This window comes from Dipodomys spectabilis, unplaced genomic scaffold (assembly GCF_019054845.1).
Source record: "Dipodomys spectabilis isolate Male_0828 unplaced genomic scaffold, ASM1905484v1 ptg000147l, whole genome shotgun sequence".
In the NCBI taxonomy this organism is placed as follows: domain Eukaryota; kingdom Metazoa; phylum Chordata; class Mammalia; order Rodentia; family Heteromyidae; genus Dipodomys; species Dipodomys spectabilis.
In genome coordinates this window covers 9,534,244-9,554,860 of record NW_024870824.1, presented here as the reverse complement: position 1 = coordinate 9,554,860, position 20,617 = coordinate 9,534,244, and the positions used below count along the sequence as shown (strand labels likewise).

Sequence of the window (20,617 nt, the reverse complement as noted above, 5' to 3'; positions counted from 1 at the left end):
GCACCACTCCTGCACGTTCGTGTGTTCCTCTCATTTTGCTGTCACTGACACATCAAGAAACTCCTCTGGCTTTTCTTAAAATCTCCCCATTGCCCCAAATCTCCACAAGCTGGCCTTGATGCCATAACAATGACCTGCTGTCTATAGGGCTTGAACTCTGTCCCCCACCACACAAATAATCTCCTCCCCTGATGCCCATAAACAGAAAACAGTAATGAGAAGCAGAGCTCATAAACTTCCGCTGTGCTTAATGCCTGACTTCACTTTGTTAATGGATTCATTCATTAGAGCAATTTGTGTAAATGCTCAAGGACTTGCGATGGCTGCTGTCTCGTGGTTTTATCATGTCATACACTTCCTTTACTCCTGTCCTTTAATTAACAAAGGACTGGCAAAGAGCTTTGGACCAACCACTGCTCAAATTTAGGTCAACTGTAAATAATTTTTTTAAGGGGGCATTTCATGCCCGTGGGGTTTTGGCTGATCCATAAAACCCCTCCCATAGCTACCAGTGCCATACTGATATCAGATTTCTTTTTTGGACTTAGACTGTGGCTCAGTTTTATCGGTACAAATATGAACTGAAGGGTTCATAAGAGTTCAGTCACTCCCATGTCTGGTCGTCTTACATGGGGGAGCAGGCAGAGAACAAAACTATGACCTGAACAAGTGCAGGATGTTCTGTGGTATCTACTCAGCACTGGCCAAGGTCATTTAGCTGGTGAGGGCTGCCCAAAGATGACGTCCAGGCTGCATGGCCTAGTCATATGCATGACTATGAGCACTATCGTACTCTTTGGCTTTAAATACAGTTTGTAGAGTATAAGTGAAACTTGTTTTGTAGATCCCTGGAAGTCGGGTTCTCAACCAGTAGCTGAAACTGAGTCCAGTGACAAGCCTGGGTGGCTATAGCTTGGAAATAAGGTGCCAGAAAGATTCAGATGCCAGAAGCAGATACAATGAATAGAGGCTTCCAATGTGCATTCCAATCCTTGTATCCAGAGTGGTGGCATGATTTGTGAATGAGCTTCCTGTGAGTGCTGCTCACTAGGCTGTTCCAGGGTAGGCCTGGACAGGAGCCTCCAACAGGGAACACAGGGATTGCGTGGTCTGTGTGAGGGAGGGATGGGTTTCTCCTGGGAGGTTTGGTGTCTCACTGCAAGGATGGCAGGGCCAGGGGCAGAAGCTGTTGGTGGAAGCCACCAGCATTTAGATCACAAGTGAGAGACTATTTGAGGCAATGGGCACAAATCGCAGGTTCCTCCCAGTATTTCAGTACCCACAAATCCCTTCACCTTTCACCAGTTAAAGGCAAATGAGAGCTTTGGGTCCACAGACCCACTGTGAGGCTTAGCTCTACTACTTCTAGCCATTGACTTTGGATTTATCCTTTATATATATAGAGATTTTTGAAATGCAGTATTCATAACCAAGTTAAAGGATAAGGTGTTATCTTACAAGTCCAGAACATGTTGATGCTGATGACCATTTTGATGATAAATCCACTTGATAATCCCTATGTACAATTAATAGCTACTCACTCCAAGGTAAAGTCTTCATATTAGCTTCCTGTTCTCTTTTTGGTATCTTTCTTTTCCAGATTTCGTAGTCACCTGCCCTTTCTTCAACTAAATGGTGGGCAAGTACATGCCTTAACATTCTAACATCCATTAGATTTAATTTTTATAAACTTAGAGATGATAGTACAATTTTACACTAGTAATATAAATGCATATACAGTGGTATATACAGGGTTAGAGGATCATAATATATAATATATAATACAGTAGTTTGCAGGTTAAAAGACATGCCAATGCCAGTGGCTCATGCTTGTCACCCTGGAGATTCAAAAGGCTGAGTTCTGGAGGATCATGGTTTGAGGCCATCCTTGACAGAAAAGTTTGCTAGACTCTATCCCAAAAACAACCAGCAGGGCTGGGAAGGTGGCTCAGTGGTACAGTGCTTGCCTTGTATGCATGAGGCCCTGGGTTCGATTCCTCAGCACCACATAAGCAAGAAGAAAAAAGCCGGAAGTGGAGCTGTGGCTCAAGTGGTAGAGCGCTAGCCTTTAGCTGAAGAGCTGAGGGACGGCGCCCAGGCCCAGAGTTTAGGCCCCATGACCGGACCCAAAAAATAAATAAAAACAACCAGCAAAACACTGAACTGGAGGCATGGTTTAAGCATAGAGTGCTTCCTAGCGAGCACAAAATCTTGAAATAAATAAAACCCTCTCACTTTAAAAAAAAAAAAGCCTCATATTAGGATGAAAATGGCCGGTGCACCAGGACAGGTGGTATGAGGTATGAGGACTGTGAGAGGCCATGGAACAAGCAGGATCCAGGTGCAGTTGGCACAATGATCTGACTCATACAGTTTCCTTTGGCATTGTGTTTGCCCTTTAAAACTCCTCCCAAGATGCTTCTCTGCCTCCTTCTCCAGTTCAGGCTCTACACCTCCTCATTCACCCCAGATATCTGGTCCATACTTATCCCTACTGTGAATTTTGCTCACAGGTAACCGCCTGTCCAGGTCATCTGGGCTCTCTGCTGTGCCCAGGCCTGGCAGTCCCTAGTCAAAACAGTGTGAGGGTGGAGGGCAGTCCCTCAGTGCTGGTCTCTTGGCTTCTGTGGGTTTCAGCCAGACCCTGGGTGTTATTTTAGAGCCACTTTGGTGTTTAATTTGAGGATGTGTAGGGACCAGAAGGAGGGAGCAAAACATGATTTTTTTTCTCTCCCTGTTGGCCAAATGATTCAATCTGAAGTTCTAAAAAAAATGTACCACTTAGTCCAAAGCTGTGACCAATTAGGAAAAGAGAAATGTCTCGCAACCCCTCCCATACCAAGGACCATGCTTCCCTACCCACCACCACCTCACAGGGGCATTCACTGTGCATCACCTGGGCAGTCAACCAGGAACACTGTGCCTAAGAGGGCCTTCTCTTCTACAAAGTGTCTGTCACGCCTTTGCTGGAAAAAAAAAAATCTTCTACAAGCCTGTGTAATTTCTTACAGTCTTGAGAACATCGTCACCCCTGCCGCCAGCCACTGCTGAGCCATGGCTGAAGGGGAAATCACAACCTTCACAGCTCTGACGGAGAGGTTTAACCTGCCTCACGGGAACTACAAGAAACCCAAACTCCTCTACTGCAGCAACGGAGGCCACTTCCTGAGGATCCTCCCAGATGGCACAGTGGACGGGACAAGGGACAGGAGCGACCAGCACAGTAAGCAGCCATCTGAATTGTCCCCTTCCCCTTTCTGGGTCTTCCTTAGTCAAGCATGGGAGGAGGCTGGGCAGCTCAGGACTGGGACTGGCTTCTCCAAGGCTCTACACAGCCAAGATACAATCAGAGATCAGGCAACATCTATGTGCCAAGGGCCTGGGTTTGGAAACCAGCTTGCTGCGGGTTACCGCTTAACTATCGCAGGTCTTAAAGGGGTTTTCTGCTGACCTGCCATGACTGGCTGCCAGTGTTTAGTTGTTGCATTGTTTTCCCTCTGAGTTTCTGTAACTAATGAAAGATTTGGCTGGCTGGATCCATGATGGGAAGAGCCAGGAAGGCAGGGATGGTAAATCCTGCACAAAGATGGAGGAGGGTGGGAGGGAGAAGGAGGGGGGTTGCTCAGTTTCAGCTTAGACTCTCCAAGTTAGGTTTCTTTCCACTGGGCTTGATATGCAAAATCCTAGTCCATAACCGCAGTCTTACACATCATAAACTACGCAGCTTTCTCCTCCACATAATCAGGCAGGCATGGCTGTGGATAAATAGGAGGGGTAAACTCATTCTCCAGACCCTAGGGAGGCCAGGCAGGGGGGCCACTGAGCCAAAGGCTGGCTTTCCGTGCAGTCTGGCTCCTAACACACTGCTGAACTGGAGGTATGGCTTTGATCAAGTGTAGAGACCTCTTCCTTCTAACCAGTACCTCTGGTATAGGATGTACCTTTGATATTTGGACTCTGTGTCCTACCACAATGTTTCAGATATTCTCTGAGTGCCATTAAGCCATTGTGTGTAGTAGAAAAGCCAAAAGTCAGATCTGGCCCACACTTAGAAGGGGGGCAATTTCAAGAGTTCAATGTATCAAAAATCACAAGAAGTGGGATGAACTCAGAAGAGAGGACACAGGCAGGAAGTGAGCTTCCATGGACTGGCTTGAAGATGGAAAATGTCAATCACTGGCTTTGACAGGATGGCTTCTATGCTCAGTCCTGGGCTGTGTAGCAAAGGTTACAGGATTGGACAATGATGCTCAAATGCACAGGTAACTGGGATGGATGTTAACATTTATGGAGCAGGTAACATTGCCCTTTTCTCCTCTTCTGCTACTGCCCATCATGCAGACCTAGGGGTGAGCAGAAAGGCTGAGCTGGCAGTTGCAAGGTTTGTTTACCTGGCTTTGTTTTGATTGTTTTCAAAATAAGTCTCCTGCATGTGTGTGTGTGTGTGTGTGTGTGTGTGTGTGTGTGTGTGTGTGTGTGTGTGTGTGTGTGTGTGAATGCATGTGTGCATGTGTCTTGGGACTTGAACTCAGGGCCTGCGTATTTTCTCTAAGATGAAGGGTAGTGCTCTAACAGTTGAATTACAGCACTATGCTGGCTTTTTTTTTTTTTTTTTTTTTTTTTTTGCTGGTTAATTGAAGTCTTATGTACTTTTCTGCTTGGGCTGGCTTAAATTGTGATACTCAGATCTCAGCCTCCTGAGTAGCTAAGAGCTTAGCCTCCTTTTTACTTTTTACTTTTTTGCTTTTGACTCAATGAAAAACACATTAAAATTACATTACAAAGTAGATTCTACTTAGAACATCCAGCACAAACAATATTAACTGTAAATAAGTGGTCTTAGCCCGCTGTGTGTGTGACATGATTCCCAACTTATGTGTCTGCTTACACAACACAGGGGAACAAGCTTTAAATTTTCAGAGTTGTAAATATTTCTAATACGTTTGATCAATTTTCTGAATCAATGGGAGAATGTTCTAGGTTCGAGGATCCAAGAGGAAAGTCAACCTTGGTGACATATTCCCTGAGACTAAGTTGATGCTGCTACTTCTGCTCCTCTCTCCTCTTCTTCCTCCTCTTCTTCTGGACAATACTGACTGGGGTTTGAACACTGGGCTTTGGGCTGGCTAGAAGACACTCTACTACTGAGCTATGCTTCCAGCTCTAAGCTGGTTCTTCTGAGAAACCTTAAACTCCAGGGAAATAAGATACTAAAATTATTGGGATTTCTATACAAATGCCACATTCCTTCATTGTTGCCATTCCATCACGACATTGCACACTGGATCTGGGTGCATAAGACTGGGACAGCTCCTGAGGTCTGCTATAGATTTGGTTGCCTGATTTAAGATGCCAGGAATCCTTGAAATTGCAGCGTGGTGTAGCTGCAGGAGTGTGGGTAAAGATGTAGGCATCTGAGTGATACTAAGCTGCTTGCCAAGTGAACTTAGGTAACTTATCAAATCTTTCTGGCCTTAATTTTCCTACTTGTAAAATATGAATAGTATTACATGCCTCGGGTTGCTTGGAAGGATTGAGTGAGATAATAAAAAGTGAAAGCCCTTTGCACAGCGCCAGCCTGGTCCAACAGTAACTGCTCAGCACATGGTTAATTGCTGTGATCCTCAAGTTTTCTATATAGTCAGGCTGAGTGTGGTGGCACACACCTATGATCCCAGCTACTCAGGGGATAGGAGGATCACGGTGCAAAATGAGATTCCCCACTTGAAAAACAAATTAAAGCAAAAAGAGATAGGGCATGGCTCAAATGGTATAGTACTTACCCAGCAAATTCAAAGCCCTAACTTCAAACACTAGTACTGCCAAAAAGAACAATTATAGGGGCTGGGAAGGTGGCTCAGTAGTAGAGCACTTGCCTTGCATGCATGAGGCCCTGGGTTTGATTCCTCAGCACCACATAAGCAAAAATCAAAAAGCCAGAAGGGGTGCTATGGCTCAAGTGGCAGAGCGCTAGCCTTAAGCTGAAGAGCTGAGGGACAGTGCCCAGGCCCAGAGTTTAGGCCCCACGACCGGACCCAAAAAAAAAAGAACAGCCGGGCGCCGGTGGCTCACGCCTGTAATCCTAGCTACTCAGGAGGCTGAGATCTGAGGATCGCAGTTCAAAGCCAGCCCGGGCAGGAGAGACTGTGAGACTCCTATCTCCAATAACCACCAGAAAAACCGGAAGTGGCACTGTGGCTCAAGTGGTAGGTAGAGCGCTCGCCTTGAGCTGAAGAGCTGAGGGACAGCGCCCAGGCCCAGAGTTCAAGCCCCACGGCCGACCAAAAAAAAAAAAAAAAAAGAACAATTATAACATATTTCCATATAGTTACTGTAACACATGGAAATGAAATATGATATTAAAGCATATCCCTTGTCTTCACTGTGCCCAGGAAGGGCAGAGGTCCAAATCTGGGCTTTAATCCAGACCTTCTCTGCAACCATTCATGGTAACCTATTATTTGATTACTTAGGAACTAAGCGGGGAATAACAGAACTCAAAGTGGGGTAGGTAAAGGCAAACACCCTAGATTTAGGGTCACACCTGCTGTGACACTTTCACCTTTGCATGAACTGCTCTACAAAAGTAGCACCAAGTCACCCAGCCAATGACTCTTCCAATCTTTTAATCTTACCAAGACTTGGTTTCATTACCCTGTCTGCCTCAAAAGGCTGAAAAACATTTGTTAAGATGCTGCCAGTGAGCAGTGTCCTGGGCAGAACATACTCCCTGAGCGTATATTGCCCTCTTCTGTCCAGTATTGGTATTGCCACAGTCCTTCTGGACCTCAAGGGTCCAGACATGTCCAAGCATGGACAGTGTGATCTGTATGCACAGTCTGGAAAAATGATGGCTCTGTTGCTTTATCATTAGTCCAAGCATGACCTAAGTAGAAAGTCACACTCTAAAACTTCCTTCAGGAGTCCTAAAATCCACTATGATATTTAGCTAAATAAAAAAAAAAATGTATAGCTTAGATCTCCACAAGGTAAAAACAACTCGTTTTTACAGTGTCTCTTTGCCCTCAAACTAGTTGATCTATTATAGGAAAAATGAGGATGTTTTTCAAAATTTTCCTTTCTACCCCCTATAAAAGTGAGTTTCCAAGAATTTTATTGGGGCATCAGCCTCTGGGAGATACTTGTGGACCAGGCACTCCAAAAAAGACCTGTGTGAAATGTGTCCACCAGTGGGAATTACTGCCCATAGAGATGACTGGCCTGTCCACCACATGTTAAGCCCCAGCTGTGGGCCATTACCCACACAGGCTGTGAAAACTCATGGTGCTGTCAGTGGCATACAAGGAGAGCTGCAGAGTCCAGGGCCTGGGGTGCATTTTGTGACAGTAGACCACTAGTCCTGAGCGATGAATGTGCATGTCACTGTGAGAGGGCGGGTCCTGGGAATGATGACAGGACCCATGGGACTCAGCGTGTGAGGAGGAGTACCTGGAAAACCTTCTGATACTCTGTGCCATTCGATTGTTGCACTTATTTCTGTGATTATTCAGTGGTTTTCTCTTGCACTGAACTGCTGGAGGACAAGGATCTTGCTCTTAATGCTCAACCCTGCAATTCTATGTCCAGCATGTGACCTGTCACTTGGTAGAATGCCAGATAAGCCTTCATTTGATAAGTGACTGAATTGTATTGGTGGCCCATAAATTGAACCTCAACAATATGGCTGAGGAATACCCATTGAGCACTGATGTGTCCCAGCATTGTGCCAGACTCTCATTTCCTCAACAACCATCACTTTGAGAACACTGAAACTACCAGGGATCCCCCCCACTCCTTGTGGGGACCGAATGGCCACAGCAGCGCTTCTGTTTCCATAGGAAGGTCCTCTCTCCGTATCTCACCCTACCCTCAACAATGACGCAATGACAATGGTTCCACCCCATTAACTGAACGTGTTGGTGCCCCGCAGCCTGATGTGTAGGTCAGAAGGATGCAGGCATAGGACCTATCCCTGCCACTTACTAGTTCCTTGTCTCCTTGGGACAGCTGCTCCTTCTCTGTATACCTCCATTTCCTCATTTTACACATTATAACATCTTGTAGGAAAGTAGATATGTGAAATGTGATAATATTTGTAAAAGGGCTTAACATGCTGCCGGACAGGAGTGCTCAAAAATGACATTCATCATCACCATCATCATCATCATCATCCCTTCCATTGAACCGGATCTTTTTCCACCCTGTTCAATTAAACTAATGCTATGCTTGCTCGCTTGTGGGGGACTTTTCCCCAGCTTCTCTGGAACAATCTCGGAACTCTCTATGGGCTTGGCACAGAGCCACCATGTTCCCTGTCTCTCCCGCAGCAAGCCCTAACCCATCTAACTTCTCTAGCAATGTGGAGATGAAGCTCTGGGTTTGATTCCACTTTCTGTGGGAGTTCCCTCCCTGGTGAAGCAGGGAGTGGGAGTCACCAGACTTAGTCCTCAATGGGATTAATCACTAGAATAGCCTCAAGCGGCTAATGATATAAATGTTCCCAAACATCTCCAGCCTGCAGCCTCCTTCTGAACCCACAGTTCCTGGGCTCCCGGGCACACCAATGGAAACATTCTTGGGCAAAATGTATGCCAATCAACTATTGTAACATGCAGCCACATCCTAAAAATACTCAAGGAGTTGTTCATCAAAGGGATCCTGCTTTGTAGCCCTGAATCCAGGGCAGATTGTTCTCCCATGAAGAACAATACATTGTTTTGGGGGTGAGCAGACTGGTTTGTTCTGACTCAACATGAATAGCAAAGGTACCTATCAGGTACCTGATAGGTTCCCTATCAGCTGGGGCTCAAAGTGGACAGGGCTTTCAAAATGCCCACAGTGGACAGAGCCACATTTCCCTGCAGGGCAGGGAACTAACTAACTCAGTTGCCTGTGCTGTGTTTGCCTGCTGTCCCTTTCTCCTACCTCATTTGACAAAGAGCTCCTCAAACTCTGGACTAAATCAAAAATTTACCTTTTCATATGTAAAAAATATCAGATACTTTTATAAGTTTTAAGAAAAGTCTTCCACGTATATGTATGCGTGTGTGGAGTGTACACATTCCAAAGCAATGAAATATATTTATATTCCCTCAAATCCACGTTTTCCTCTTCTCTGTCTTTCTTCAATGTTTGGCAGAGCCTGGCTGGTGGTTCCGTGTTAATTATAAATGCCACTGGCATAAAACAACCTCCCTGAGTTCTGTACGAGGCTGACCTCACTTTGGGTAAACAGGGCCAAGGACGGGAAGTCTCCAGCCCAGAATAACCCCTGGTTTATAATCTCTGCAGCCTGTCCGGGGACGGAGTGGGTAAGACAGGCTTCTGGGTACAGCCACCCTCTTAGCTGTCCCACCTGAACTGTAACCCTAGCTGTACACATTCCCCGGACTCACACACAGGCTCAGTGCCCCAAGTTCACTTCTCTCAGCCCGCACAGGCTGCAGGCGCGTGGATTTTTCTTCTTGGAAAGTGAAGGATCACATGCCTTCTTGTGCACAAACGACCACAAAGATCCAGTGGAACCTTGTAAAACAAAGGAGAAAGTAGATGTAGACTTGCAGCCAGGTGGGTCCCCTCCAAAGTGTTAGGCTCCCTTACAGAAATGCCCAAAGTACACAAAAGCCCATGACGGAATGGGGGTGAGGAAGGTCCAAAAATAAACACAGGACAAGGGAGGAAGGATTACAAGTCACAAAGGTGAATTCACACACTTCAAGTTTTTTGATCATTGATTCTGATATATTCTCGATCCAATATACCCTAGTGTGTTCCTTAAAAAATGACAAAATTTACCTGTGGATATAGCAGAAATGCCTTAATGCTAGAGCTTAAGCTTAATAAGAATGAAGCCCTGGAACTGAGGGGGAAAAGGGTGAGAATAGGACTCTAGATTCTACTGGAGATCCTTAGGGTCACAAATCTACCAAGCAAATGCTTCTACCCCTCTGCAAGTATATCTTACAATACTTTTTCAATTTCTCTGAGAGATTTCTATCTACCACTAGAGTACTGGACTTGAACTCAGGATCTGGATACTGCCCTACAGTTCTTTTGCTCAAGGCCTAATGCTCTACCGCTGAAGCCATACTCATCTACTTCTGGATTTTATTTTTGTGTTTTGTTTTGTTTTTGAGCATGCATTTTATTTTTTTATTGTAAAGGTGATGTACAGAGAGGTTCCAGTTACATAAGTAAGGTAATGAGTACATTTCTTTTCCCTCCCTCATTTTCTCCTGCTCTCCCTCCCCCAAGTCTCCCCCCATCAAGTTGTAAAGTTCATTTTTAACAAAGTGTCTAGTGAGTGTCAACGTTATATTTGTTCACCCCTTGTTCTGCTGTTTCTGTGATTACCCTTCCCTTCCTCAAATCAGATAAACATATGTACAAGACCTACGGTACAGATATAAAAAACAGGGACAACAGGGCATAAACCAAAAAGGGGGGTGAGGAAGAACGGTAAACAATACATGATAACAACCTCTTGCTTCCATTTCTTTTTTTTTTTTTTGGGTCCGGTAGTGGGGTCTGAACTCTGGGCCTGGGCGCTGTCCCTCAGCTCTTCAGCTCAAGGCTAGCGCTCTACCACTTGAGCCACAGCGCCACTTCCAGCTTTTTTCTTTTTGCTTATGTGGTGCTGAGGAATCGAACCCAGGGCCTTGAGCATGCAAGGCAAGCGCTCTACCACTGAGCCACCTTCCCAGCCCTTGCTTCCATTTCTTAGAGTGCATTTTGATTAGCTTCATTTTATTTGGTTATATGCACCTAGCTATTGAGCTATTATGATCCTCTACTAAGAATATCCTAGTCATATTCTAGTTATTACAAATGAGGGAAACCATACAGCCTGTGTTTCCGTGGGTCTGGCTTGCTTCACTTAATAGAATACTTCTGGATTTTTGGTGGTTAATTGGAGATGAGAGTCTTAATAGCTTTGCTGCTTGGGCTGACTTTGAACTATCTTTCTCAGATCTCCATTTCCTGAGTAGCTAAGATTACAGGCATGAACCACTGGCAACTGGGTTACAGTACCTTTTCAAAGCTTGAGTTCCAGTCTGTTAAGTCAAAAGCCACTGGCCCCATTTCAAAACTTGCGAAAAGAAGGACCTCAGGAACTGAGGACTTGTCTCATTTTCAGCAAGAACTTGCCTCTCCTCTTTGGGAAGTGTAAATCACTGTCTCTGCTCACAGACAGCAGTCCTGGGGCTCCCATAAGGAATTCAGAAAATCCTTTCCACCCTTGCCCCGGGGGATGACCTGGCAAGGTGTTGGGAGGGGCTAAGAGGAGAAAGTGCTGCTGCTTTTGAGACCCCACCCCAACCTACCTCCCCAGGACTCCTGGATTCCAAGAACACCCAGCAGTAGGGATACTTAAATGTGGGTCTGGATGCAGCTTGAAGCCAAACCAAGCTGAGTCACAGAACATCTCAGGAGTCACAAGGGATGAAGTGAGGGTCCTGGCTGTTTCTAAGTGTCACTACCACCCCAGAAAGGCAGGAAGTGTTTCTAAGTGTTACTACCCCACCAGAAAGGCAGGAAGGAGAATTGTGGAAAATGGTAAATCTCTGATGAAAAGTTTATTTTTTAAAAAAAAGCTAAAACAAAACCAAATCAAGCCCACAAACAACGTGCACAGCTCATGAATATGTAAATGTTAAAATGTGTACTAGATACAGACCAAAGACTAGCAAACACCAGTAACTCCATTACCCAGAACTAGTCTCAGAATTGAATTGGATTTAAAGAAATAAAGCCTGAGGATGAAGAAGACATTCCCTCCTTCCTTGTCTCCAATCCTAGTCCATATGAACCTAATACAGTTGCGTATTTTATTACATACATATTCATGAGCTATGTCCTGCTTGCAAAATCTATGTGTAGGAAACTTAGCCAGAAAGCAAGCCTATAAGAAGGAGCTATAAAACTTGGTTCGTGCTTTTTTTATACCATTTTCATCAAGGGTTTATTATATTTTCCCACCAATATTTTTCCTGCATGTTATCATCTGATTTTCTTTGAAATAAAAAACAAAAATGAAGGGTGAGAAGAGACAGAAGAGGGGGGGGAGAAAGGGAGGGAAGGGAAGAGAAAGAATGTTTTTATTATAGGTTTTGTACTTTTGTTTACTTATGCTCAGAATCAAGCAGGGACGGGGGTGTCTTGTTTTTCTATTATTTTATCATTTGTGGGCTCATATGTCAGTCTCCCTACCCATGAGCCCTCAGCAGGTCCTGCCCTGCTAAAAGAGGAAGGGCTAAGCTGAACTGTTGCAACCAACACCCCCCTCATCCCCAGCCACAAACACACACCCTTAAGGCCCCTTTCCCAGGCTCTCTCCTTCCTTGTTCTTCCTGAGACACAGCTGCAAAAGGATACAGGCCTGAAGGACTGGCATGAAGTCACACAGACAGTTGAAAACCTACTTCTCTACATGAGCAGCTCATGCCAGGCGTGCTTCTGCCTGCCAGCCCTGCTTGCAGGAGGATATATGCTCAGGGAATGTAGCCAGAAAGAAATCCAGTGAAAATGAGCTATGAAACTTGGACATCCTGGAGAAATAATATTTACAGAGGAAACTCTTGAGACAAACTCTCACCAGAGCAGCAACCCTGGTGTCAGGCAGGCCCTCAGCTCATTTACCTGTGAGGCCTTTCCACAGCAGTAACTGGACTCTGGGGACAAGTCAACTCTTCTTAACACATGTATGTGACCAAAGGAGACAGATCAGAAATGAACCAGGAGACCAAAAGCTTTCCAAAAACATCTTCCTTCTCTACCTAAAAGGACCTGTCCATTATATTTCTGTGGTACTCAGAACACATTTGACTAAATGCCTATATGGGACTACAGTAGGTGGGAGGAAAAATCCCAGGCACTAACCTCACTTGTTCCATGGCTTCAAATGGGATCCTGGAGGACCGCCCACCATCTTGAACACATCTAGTTTCTAAGTAGGAGAGTATGGCTTTGGGCCAATCTATCCCATAACTAGAGCCCAAGAGGTCATGTATAGGAAAGAAAAGAGAAGGTACTGAGAGAACTCACCCTTGGCTTGGGTCAGGATTATTCTGATTTGACTAAAACAAGTTTTCACCAAATTTTAGTTCCTCCCCTATAGCTTGGAGCTGGTGCCACCTGTGCAGGGGACTTGGTGAAGAGCAGACAAGGTCCCATTTGCACAAAGAAAATGACAGGATTGCACTGGCCACTAGTCATTTTCTTTTAATCCTCCAACTATTATTTTTATTGAAAAGGAAATGAAGGGTGGATAACTTGCTCTACGATTATGCAGCTAATATACAGGTAAAATTGTTCATTCCTGCTTTTTAAAATTAACTTCTTTTATACCAAGGCAGAAATCAGCATGATGCTAGGAACATGTAAGTGATCAGTAAATGGTTTCTCTCTTCCTTTGGTCACATCTAAATAGAGAATTACACTTGATATATATATATATATGAAAGTTCTCAAAAAATCCCTTAAGTCCAATAAAAATGCAAGACATTTAAAACAGCTTTATTGAGAAAGAATTCATGCACAATATGATTCACCCATTTAAAGTATGTGATCGGGCTGGGAAGGTGGCTCAGTAGTAGAGCGCTTGCCTTGCATGCCTGAGGCCCTGGGTTCAATTCCTCAGCACCACATAAGCAAAAAGAAAAAAGCTGGAAGTGGTGCTGTGGCTCAAGTGGTAGAGCGCTAACCTTGAGCTGAAGAGCTGAGGGACAGCACCCAGGCCCAGAGTTCAGGCCCCACGACTGGACCCAAAAAAATAAAAATAAAAATAAAGTATGTGATCTACTTGGGGGGGGGGGGGTGTCCTCACAGCTTTTCTTTTTTATTTCCTTTCTTCCCTCCTCTTTCTCTTTCTTTTTTGTGTTGGTACTGGAACTTGAACTCAGGGCTTTGGGCTCTTGCTTAGCTTTTTTTTTTTGCTCAAAGCTGGTACTCTACCATTTGAACATTCCTCCACTCCCCTCACAACTTTTTTTTTGTCAGTCCTAGGGCTTGAACTCAGGGCCTGGGCATTGTTCCTGAGCTTCTTCACTCAAGACTAGCGCTCTACCACTTTGAGACACAGCACTACTTCTGTTTTCTGGTGGTCATTGGAGATAAAGAGTTTCACAGGCTTTCTTTTTTTTGTGGGGAGGGTCCGGTCGTGGGGTCTGAACTCTGGGCCTGGGCGCTGTCCCTCAGCTCTTCAGCTCAAGGCTAGCACTCTACCACTTGAGCCACAGCGCCACTTCTGGCTTTTTTCTTTTTGCTTATGTGGTGCTGAGGAATCGAACCCAGGGCCTCATGCATGCAAGACAAGTGCTCTACCACTGAGACACCTTCCCAGCCCTCACAGGCTTTCTTGTTTATGCAGGCTTTGAACCACAGTCCTCATATTGCAGCCTCTTGAGTAGCTAGGATTACAGGTTTGAGCCACCCGGTGCCCACTACAACTTTTCTTAACAGGGTTGTACAACTGTTTCTTTCTATAATCAATTATAGACTACTTTCCAAAAGAAACCCCACACCTCTCTATCACAATTCTGCCACCTCCTTTCCACCCAGCCTGGCTATCTACTTGCTATATTTAGAGATTTGCTTATTTTATACCTTTCAGGCAAGTGGAATCATGAAATATGTGAGCCTTCAGCTCACATATTAAAGTTTATCCATGTGACAGCACTGCAGAAAACACGATTCTGGGCATGTAGCCTTGCTGTTCAGTGTATCTCATTTCAGAAGCTATTGGGTCAGGAAAGAACTGATGGAGAAAGAAGCCATTACCTCCCCTTGTACCAACGAAGAGCCTGTGGCTGAGAGATTAAGCAGTCTGGCCAAGGTTGCCTGGCTCAGTCTAAAGTTTACAGTTCCCACTTGAGTCCCATCTTATTCTGTGCCACAGATCACTAATGGAAACATGATTGAGAGAGAACAGCTTACTGATGAATACCAAGAGAATCATCTCTGCCAATATTAGCCTAACATCACCCAACAAACACTGACATCTAACATTTATCCAAATACGGCCTGGCCCCTTTGTGCAGGGCACTGTGTGAGGAGCCGCAGTCAGGGGGAAACAGAACAGACAAAGATCCCTGTCCTTGCTCTCCTCTCTGCTTCCTAGGGACAAAAATCATAAGTGAGTAAACCTCTAAAGAATAAAACCGTTGTATGTTGAATGCCATAGGAAAAACAAGCAAGGGGCCGAGAAAGAGAGAGATGCAAGGAACAGGCAGGGAGTTGGCAGGGGCAGTGGTGGGGAAGGGGGATCACAAGCACTGATATCCAGGCTGAGGCCTAGAGGAGGAAGAGAACCAACCTGGTGAATATCTGGAGGAAGAAGGTGCCAGAGGACATAGCATGTGCAACGATCCTGGGGCAGAGTTTGATGTGTGTTGAAGAGCTAAAACAGGTAGAATAGAGTAGGTAAGTGGTGTGATTTGATTGGTGTGATTGAGGCTGGAAAGGGCAGAACTCAGCTCCTGATGGATACTCTGCCAGCAGTTCTCTCATGACCATACTCTCAGAGCTAAGTGAAGATGGAGAGACCAGTCAGAAAAGAGATGAGCAGCTTCCTACCTTCTTATAAAGTCAACAAATTCCACTTACTACAGGAAGTTAAAGAGGTCCTGTGTCTCTACAGAAGATTTCCGAGGACCAGAGCAGTGGGCCTTCACAAGGGTGATGGAACTATGTCTCACCTACGGGAATAATCAGACAATGAGGAGACAAAGGGAAATGAGACTGAGAACACTGGCATGTCTAGGAGGAAGTGATTAAATGGTTGTGGCATAACCAGATAATGCAACACAATTTAACTGGTGTAAATAGTTCTTGGGACAAAACTAAAACTAAAAACTAAAAATCAAGATGTAGAACTATTTGAATAGCAGGTTATTATTGGTATATCTCTTTGGGGGGGAGGGGAAGAACTTGGGTTTGAACTTAGGACCTCATGCTTGTTAGGTGGATGTTCTACCATTGAACCATTTGAACCGCATTTCCTGTCATTGGTATATCATTGGAATACCCCATCATGGGTATAAAAGAGGAGGGATGGTGTGTATTTGGCCACATATGCATAAAAGCTCTCTAGAAAGATCCACATAAAATGTATCCTGATGGGCTCCTGTTTGCTCCTGTTCTGCCCATCCTTCTCAAGGACAAATGTGTCTGGCGGGGAGGGGGAGAGAGGAAGGGACAGTATCTTATCTGCTCCTGATGTTCAATATCAATCTGCCAAATAGTAAGAATGGGAGCAGGAGAGGAAGACATTTTGCTCTCCATACTGTTTCCAAGTCTGAAACATGCACGTGGATTTCCTGTTCTAAGAAATGACATTCAGAGCTTAAGGCAAGGCTCGGCAGTGTAGCATCTGTATAGCAAGCAAGAAGCTCTGGGTTCAAGTTCTAATGAGAGAGAAAAAAGGAAAGAGGAGGAGACGGGGGAGAAAGAAGATGGCCATGAGTGATGTAGACCTGCCAACCAAAGCCCTGTGATCCTGCCCACCAGGCCCCTTTGCCTTTGGTAAGCTGACTCCAGAAAAGCAAAGAAGTCTCCTGTCTTCCCAGTACCTTAGACATTGCCTATGTTCCCCATCTAGATTTCACTTCTAATTCTATTGGTGGTTATGACCATCCATGACAAAACAAACTGTCTAGAAGAGTCCAGAATTAATCCTGATTCCATCAATCACCTCCCTCCAGAGGATGAATGCGGAAAAAGGATAACTATCAACTGAAGCTTGACCTAGTTATGCATCCAGCACTGGGCAAAGCATCCTGGGAGTATCAACCATGCAAATGTTAGGCTTGGGCCCAGTGGAGCTCACAGTTCTTGCCATCAGTCTCCAGGTTTCTCAACCTAGATGGCAGACTCCTTGGAATGAATGCTTCTTTGTTGAGGGGCTGCTCCATGCATTATGGGGCATTCTGCAGCAGCCCTGGACTCTGTCCACTAGATGCCAGTAGTACCCTCCACTACTGACCAGTTGTGACAACCCAAACTGTTCCCAGACATTGCCAGATGTTCCCTGGGGACAAGGTGGCCTCTGGTTGAGAACAATTCATAGTTGCCTGTCCAGGAAACCTGGTAATACAGTGCTGTCTGGACCAGAGGTTGGACATTCACGGAACTGCCTTGTGGGTAAATTCTCTCCATCTCATAGACAGTAATCTAGGTCCCCAAGAACTTCTGTCTGGGACAATCTCAGATTTTAAAGAACAGCAATCTGTCAGTAAGTCTCTCCCATGTCTAGAAGGCACAGGCCACACGGTGTCTTCCCCGATGCACAGAGCAAGCCAAACACTAAGTAGAACATACAGCAAACTGGCCAGCTGCCTGCTCCACAGCACCCTAAGATGGCTGGGGCTGACACAGCCAAGGAAATGAGGGATACTTCCTCCCATGATTATTTTTCCCCAGCAAAGAGGGGCGGGGGGAGAGATCCTGGGCAGGCACACAAGGGGTGGCTTTGTAATAAACAGGATGGACAGATGGATGAGACAGTCAGAGTTTCTTCTCCTCTCAGGAACATAATTCCTCTTGGACAGCTTTCTTTGGAGGGCAAAGAAAAAGAGACTCTATTTTCTATGTTTTGATTCATTGGAGGCTCATCCTGAAGCTGTGTGAAACGAATGAGCAGAATTTTCCATGGCCAACTGTCGTGGCTGCTGGACTCTATCAGTAAAAGCGTGGTGTTTATTTACTTTTGCCTGTGTTATTTTTATTCCAGTTCAGCTGCAACTGAGTGCGGAAAGCGTGGGGGAGGTCTATATAAAGAGCACCGAGACTGGCCAGTACTTGGCCATGGATGCCGACGGGCTTTTATACGGCTCAGTAAGTATGAACCGACCTGCCTCCAGACAGAGCCAAAGTTTGAGGTTTCCAGAAATCTTGTTACACTGAATGATGCAAACTACAAACCATCAATTAGTCTCTGTTTGTTATTTTTTCCAGTAGGATTCCTACCTTATTTTCTTTGCCTTATTTTCAGCATGAACATAAAAGAGTTTCTTGGGGTACTCTCTGGAAATACTCAGAGCATATTATCTTGGAGACAGAGAGGAAACATTGATTGATGTTTTGATACTTCATTGGGCCCTCATTTCAGAATACCTAATCTTCATTCATTCCAAATCCTTCTCGAAACTACTACATGTGTGCTTTGATCCTTTTCATAAAAATTGCAAGAGTCTTGGAGTCAAATAGTTTATATGCTAGGCAAAAAAAGTTTGAAAATAATCCCTTCTATTCTGGGAGGACTTGGATCGCTTTAAAAAGATAAAAAAGTTTACCCACCAAATTCAACATGCATCAAATATTTCCTGCATCTAAGCACTGTTTTAGGTACTAGAAGGGATATAATGAGCCCTAATGAGAAGTATTTCATTGTTTCCTCAGGAGCAAAAGCTCTCCACATTGCCTGCTCAGTCTTTCTCCATGTCAGTGCTTTATTTAGGTTTGACTCAGTATATCTTAACCTTTGTAAGAAAAGACCAGAAAAAGAGGAAGTCTGATTTTGCCCCCTTGCTATTTCTACTAACAGATTTAATGCGGGAGGGCCAGACAAGGTGGCTCATGCCTGTAATCCCAGCCACTCAGGAGGTAGAAGTGAAAGGAAGGGGGAGGGGATCATGGCTCAAGGCTAGCTGGGGAAAAAAGTAAGACTCCCCCCACCCATCTCAATCAATAAGATGGTCATGTATGCCTATGATCCTAGCTACGCAGAAAACATAGGAAGGAGTAACTACACAAAATGGGATGGCAGTATGGCTCAAGTGGTAATGTTTGCCTAGCAGACACAAAGCCTTCAGTTCAAACCCCAGGACTAGATTTAACTAGAGAGAGGGTAGAAATCAACAAATGCAGGACTAACAATTATTTCTGGATTCCAGTGATCCCTTCTCTGTATCCTAACAGCTGATAACAGGCTTAGGATGAAGTTCATGACCCAATCCAAACTGTCCCCTTCTCTCCTTTTATGGAGAAGTCTCAAAAGGTATCACTTGGATCAATGGCCGAGGGACAAGGCAGCCTGGGAAATCCTAGATGGAACACAGTTCAGTTCCACCTACTGAACACTAGGGGTCAGGAGATGGAATCAGCAGAGTCCTCTCATATTGCCAGTGCCAGGGACTTTAAGGGGCTTGGAGCAGTGACTGCTAAGTAGAAAACAGAGGGGTTTTTTAAGGCAGTTCTTCCAAGTGGTCCGTAAATCAACCAATAACCAACCCATCCGTCATTCGGTCTTAAACTGGCAGCTGCATCTCATACTGCTGTCATTTTGGCAAGGCCCTCGCCACTTGGAGCTCTACCTATGTGGATACAATGGGCAGTGATGGCCTCCCACAGGGCTTGCCAGGAGCACTGTCTGGTGCACCAGAGGCTGCAGGGATGGTGGCTCTAAGACCAACCAGTTGCTTAGAACCCCTGGATTTTCCTGGGTAGCTCTTTTCTCCCTTAAAATCAATTCTAAGGTTCACCCTAACCTGATCGTACAATTACATGAAAATATTCAAGCTGAACTCCCCAAGCCGTTTCCTTAAGGCTCCAGGGAGTCTTTCTCACTACAGTCCCAGCCACCATTGCCGTTTACCCAAAATGTGATCTTAATATATTATGTCTAACAATCTTTGAAAAGGATATATGGAAAGGAGATTTTTGTTTTCATTTTGGTAGTACGTGGGTTTTTAACCCAGGGTCTCATACTTGCTAGGGTCTACTGCTGAGCCATGTCTCCAGGTCTTTTTTATACTGTTTATTTTTAAGGTAGGATCTTCCTTCCTGCCCAGGCATGCACTTAGATTGCTTTCTGCACCAGATGAGATGACAAGAATCATCACCATACCCAACTTCTTTCCCTTGACATGATGTCTGAGGTACTTTTCTGCCTGGGCTGACCTGGAGTCATGATTCTCTCCCTATCAGTCTCCCATAAAGTTACAATGACAGGTGTGAGCCTCTGAGCCTAGCTAAGGATTGAGAAGGAGTCTTGCAAACTTTACTGTCTGCCCTAACCTCAAACTACAATCCTCTCATTCTCAGCCTCCCAAGTAACTAAGATAACAGGTATGAGTCACTAGTGCCCAGCTATAAAGCATGTTATTAATTAATTAATTAAAAAGTTGAGGCCAAATAGAAAAAAATAAAAAAGAAGTTGAGGCCAGCCATTAATGCTTTATGCCTATAATCCTAGCTACTCAGAAGGTTGAGATCTGGGCGATCAAGGTTTGACATCAACCTGGGCAGAAAAGTTTGTGAGACTCTGGCTCCAAAATAATCAGCAAAAAGCTGAGCAGAAGGCATAGCTCAAGGAGTAGATTACCAGCTAAGCAAGCTCTGAATTCAACCCCCCCCCCAAAAAAAAACAGGAAGAAGGAAGGAAGGAAGGAAGGAAAGAAGGGAGAGAGGGAGGGAGGGTGGGAGGGAGGGAAGAAAGAAGGAAAGAAAGAGAAATATTGAAAGTCTGTATAAAAATATGAATACAGTTATCTCTGGGGAAGTAGATTTTCTCCAGTGAGTACATGTCCCCTATGTAACTGAAAGAAAGCATACTAAATATAAGAAAGAAAACAGCTACACTAGGCTGAATCAACAGCTGATGCCCAGGCCCACAGCACTG

General features: G+C 44.9%; 1 protein-coding gene across 8 annotated transcripts in view; it reads left to right on the top strand.

Annotated features, from left to right (window-relative positions):
* The window catches only part of Fgf1 (fibroblast growth factor 1), a 112,744-nt gene that overhangs the window by 76,819 nt on the left and 15,308 nt on the right, over positions 1 to 20,617 (top strand). For all 8 annotated transcript variants that reach the window (XR_006149301.1, XM_042692170.1, XM_042692169.1 and 5 more), the window contains exons 2-3: positions 3,012 to 3,223; positions 17,729 to 17,832. Coding sequence is in view for 7 of the 8 variants with exons in the window: in XM_042692170.1 (XP_042548104.1) it covers positions 3,055 to 3,223; positions 17,729 to 17,832 (273 nt within the window). In the remaining variant the exon portion in view is untranslated. The remainder of the gene's footprint in view (positions 1 to 3,011; positions 3,224 to 17,728; positions 17,833 to 20,617) is intronic.